Source organism: Otolemur garnettii, unplaced genomic scaffold (assembly GCF_000181295.1).
Source record: "Otolemur garnettii isolate 467f Iridium unplaced genomic scaffold, OtoGar3 scaffold00043, whole genome shotgun sequence".
Classification (NCBI taxonomy): Eukaryota; Metazoa; Chordata; class Mammalia; order Primates; family Galagidae; genus Otolemur; species Otolemur garnettii.
In genome coordinates this window covers 7,643,377-7,647,949 of record NW_003852438.1, presented here as the reverse complement: position 1 = coordinate 7,647,949, position 4,573 = coordinate 7,643,377, and the positions used below count along the sequence as shown (strand labels likewise).

At 43.8% G+C, this 4,573-nt stretch overlaps 1 protein-coding gene across 1 annotated transcript in view; it reads left to right on the top strand.

Annotated features, from left to right (window-relative positions):
* ATF7 (activating transcription factor 7) overlaps positions 1 to 4,573 on the top strand; it is a 115,414-nt gene that overhangs the window by 79,203 nt on the left and 31,638 nt on the right. Inside the window, exon 4 of the mRNA XM_003790435.3 lies at positions 2,492 to 2,610. Coding sequence (XP_003790483.1) covers positions 2,492 to 2,610 — 119 coding nt within the window. The remainder of the gene's footprint in view (positions 1 to 2,491; positions 2,611 to 4,573) is intronic.

The window sequence follows — 4,573 nt, the reverse complement described above, 5'->3', positions numbered from 1 at the left end:
CTGTAGTCCCAGCTACTCAGGAGGCTGAGGCAAGAGAATCCCCTAAGCCCAGGAGTTGGAGATTGCTGTGAGCTGTGACAGCACAGCACTCTATTGAGGGTGATAAAGTGAGACTCTGTCTCTAAAAAAAAAAAAAAAAATTTCTATATGTTTCTATGGAAAATTCCACTGGACTGTTTCAGTGATCATATTACAAGGAGTGATTTTAACCCCAAATATTGCTCCTTAATATATCATTTAAAGGCTTGGCACCCATAGCGCAGTGATAAAGGTGCTAGCCACATGCACCAAGAGTGGTGGGTTCGAAGCTGGCCTGGGCCTGCTAAACAACAATGACAACTGCAACAACAACAAAAAAGGATAGTAGGGCACCTGCCACATATACCAGAGGTGACGGGTTCGACCCCTGCCCCAGCCAGCTAAAAAACAGCAATGAGAATTGCAACAAAAAATAGCTGGGCATTTGTGGCAGCCGCCTATAGTCCCAGCTATTGGGGAGGCTGAGGCAAGAGAATCACTTAAGCCCAAGAGTTTGAGGTTGCTGTGAGCTATGATGCCACAGCACTCTACTTAGGGCAACAAAGTAAGACTCTGTCTCAAAAAAATACATATATATGTATCATTTAAACATATTTTTAATCCTGTTATTCAGTCCAGTATTTGAGGTAGGACATGAATCCCTGGAAGTGACTAGCATTTCAAGAAAACATCATAGTATAGTTAGGATCAGGGAAGAAGATTCAACTCTAGAAAAGCAGGATTGGGAGACAGAAGCTCAAATCTAAAATTCAAGTTGCTTGAAAAGTTCCCATGGGTTATGCAGAGCCTTCCTCCTTCTTCTTCCCAAGGACAGAGGCAATATATTTAGGAAAGATTTATGCATCCCCAAAAGGGATATTTAGGCTGGCAAATCTAAATCCAAATATTCTGATTTCTGGAATTTGCTCTGGGCCCAGGTCTCTGTGAAATGAGCTCTATTGTGTATAGTTTCTTTCTTTCTTTTCTTTCTTTTCTTTCTTTCTTTCTTTCAAGACAGAGTCTTACTATGTTGTCCTCAGTAGAGTGCTATGGCATCACAGCTCACAGCAATCTCAAACTATTGTGGTTAAACGATTCTCTTGCCTCAACCTCCCAAGTAGCTGGGACTACAGGCGCCCACCACCCGCCTGGCTATTTTTTTTGTTTTTGTTTTTGTTGTTGTTGTTGTTATAGTTGTCATTGTTGTTTTGGCAGGCCTGGGCTGTGTTTGAAGCCACCAACTCCACCGTATGTGGCTAGGGTCCTAGCCGCTGAGCTACAAGTGTCAAGCCTTTTTTTCTTTTTTTGAGACAGTGTTTCACTATGTCACCCTCTGTAGAGGGCTGTGGCAGTCACAGCTCATGTAATCTCAAACTCTTGGGCTTAAACAATTCTCTTGCCTCAACCTCCCAAGTAGCTGGGACTACAGGCTCCTGCCACAACACCTAACTATTTTTGTTGTTGTTGTTGTTGGAGTTGTCACTGTTGCTTTAGCATGCCCAGGCCAGGTTTGAACCCACCAGCCTCAGTGTATGTGGCTGGCGCCCTATGAACTGAGCTACAGATACTACCATGTACAGTTTCCTTTTCTAGTTCATGATCTTACTGTCTTGTTCCCTAGGCCCTACATGTGCCTGGAGTGCTTTCAGAAGGTAGACAGTTATCACAGTGACCACTGACAAGGCTCCATTTCTTACTTGGTAGTATTAACAGCCAGCAAACTAAGTCTTTAGATCCTCAGTTGCTTCTCCTCATCAGATCTTTTTTTGTTGTTTTTTTAGAGACAGAGTGTCACTTTGTCACCCTCAATAGAGTGCAGTGGTGTCACAGCTCACAGCAACCTCCAGTTCTTGGGCTTAGGCTATTCTCTTGCCTCAGCCTCCTGAGTAGCTGTCACTATAGGCGCCCACCACAATGCCTGGCTATTTTTCATTGCAGTTTGGCCAGGGCCAGGTTTGAACCCACCACCCTCAGTATATGGGGCTAGCACCCTACTCACTGAGCCACAGGCGCCACCCTCATCAGATCTTAACTTCCATCTACTTAAACCTGCTCATTTCAGACCTAGCAGGGCATAAGTTTAAAAAAGAAAACATTGTTTAAAAGTTATTCATTTTCAACTCTGGAGGTTTCATAAAACTATCTGTGTGGGTGATTTTGTTTTCTTGGGGGTAAAAGAGGTAAAACCAGAATTGAGAATGATGGGCACATGGATAGTCACATAGCAAAAAAACTGTTCTGTCTTCCCCCTGCTGGTTTTGAGGCAGCACAGCACAGACACCCTCTGGTGGCTTTAGTACCAGCCTTTACCTCCTAGAGCTCCATAAAAACAAATTTGCCCTAAAAAAAAAAAAAAAAAATTTGCCCTAACACAGAAACTCTCTGTCTCCAAATAGAAGAATAAAAATGCATTCTCTGAAGTTTTAATTTCAGGTCAAAACTAAGAGAGTTTCCCTTTCTTTCATGTCTGCAGATCAGACTCCTACTCCGACCAGATTCCTGAAGAACTGCGAGGAGGTGGGGCTCTTCAATGAACTGGCTAGCTCCTTTGAACATGAATTCAAGAAAGCTGCAGATGAGGATGAGAAAAAGGCAAGAAGTGGGACATGTGCAAAAAAATCAGTGGTACTCAAATCTACGCTATTTTCATTGTACCTTAGAGTAACTTGCTTAATTGATCAAAGCACAAAATCGCTGGCTTGGTTCTGTAGACCCAGATGGTACTCACTAATTCTAGTCGGCCATCCAGGTTTCTAGGGGTTCCAGATGATGGATCAGCACAAGTCTGTTCACCAAAACCAATCCTCTTCCCCTTCCAGTGGAGCATTATTTAAATAATCTGTTTTTAGGAATCATTTCTGTTATGCATATGTTGAAGGTATTAGAAGATTGTAAAGTTCAGATTTTATTAATAACTTTCTTGTGGTTAAATACTACTCTTTGCTGAGCTGATCAGACTTCTCACTTGGGCTATCTTTATTCAGTTAGCTAGTCAACAGAATCTTTTGAATTTGCACACTTCTTTGCTTTAGTATATGCAGTCTTACCTTCTACTAGCTTTCTAGTACTTTTTAAAGCATGTTCTTAATGTCTTTCAAAGGAGATCAACCTGGGCCACGAAAGGTGGCTCATGCCTGTAATCCTAGCACACTGGGACAGCGAGAAGGGTGGATTTCCTGAGCTCACAGGTTTGAGAACAGCCTGAACCAGACCAAGACTTCATCTCTAATAATAGCCAGGCGTTGTGGTGGGCACTTGTAGTCCTAGCTACTCTGGAGGCTGAGGCAAGAGGATTGCTTGAGTCTAAGAGTTTGAGGTTGCTCTGAGCTGTGATGCCACAGCACTCTACCAAGGGATGACAAAGTGAGACTCTGTCTTCAAAAAAAAAGATCTACTATGAACAAAACTGCAGTTTTTAAATATCTGAAGTTTTTGTTTTTGTTTTGTTTTTTTAGAGACAGAGTCTTACTTTGTCACCCTTGGTAGAGTGCCGTGGCATCACAGCTTACAGCAACTTAAAGCTCTTGGACTTAGGCGATTGTCTTGCCATAGCCTCCCGAGCAGCTGGGACTACAGGCATCTGCCATAATGCCTGGCTATTTTTTGTTGCAGTTTGGCCCAGGCCAGGTTTCAGGTTCAAACCTACCACCCTCAGGTATATGGGGCCAGCACCCTACTCACTGAGCCACAGGCACTGCCTCTGAAGTTTTTTTGTTTTTGTTTTTGTTTTGTATAAAATTAGGGTTAAATTCTCTATGGCCCAAAGGTAGAAGTAAAATTACTGGGCAGAAGCTCTCACAAAGTGTGTTGAATTATGTGGAGGCTACTTAGTAGAGATATCGTTTAGAGGATTAAAATGTTGGAATCCCCCAGGTGTGATGGCTCACACCTGTAATCACAGCACTCTGGGAGGTCGAGGCCAATGGATCCCCTGAGCTCATGGGTTGACAACCACCCTGAGCCAGAGCAAGACCCCATCTCTAAAAAAAATAACCAGGCATTGTGGCAGGCGCCTGTAGTCCCACCTACTCAGGAGGCTAAGGTAAGAGGATCGTTTGAACCCAAGAGTTTGAGGTTGTGGTGAGCTATGATGCCATGGCTCTACCAAGGGCAACAAAGTGAGACTCTGTCTCAAACAAAGAAAAAAAAGTTAGAATCCCTTCTAATCCTGAGGTACTGTGATTCTTATTTGAGCCTTTTATATTCCAGATCCCTAGAGAATCCCTTAGTTTGGAAGACCAGAGGAAATAGTTGAAGAAGCAAAATCAAAGAAAGATAGTTCCCATGGAATAAAAGATTTGGGGGGTGGCTGAGCGCCTGTGGCTCAAAGTGGCTAAGGCGCCAGCCACATACACCTATGGTAGCAGGCTCGAATCCAGCCCAGGCCCGATTCAACAATGATGACTGCAACCAAAAAATAGCCAGGCGTTGTGTCAGGTGCCTGTGGTCCCAGCTACTTGGGAGGCTGAGGCAAGAGAATCACTTGAGCCCAGGAGTTGGAGGTTGCTGTGAGCTGTGATGCCATGGTACTCTACCCAGGAGGACAGCTTGAGGC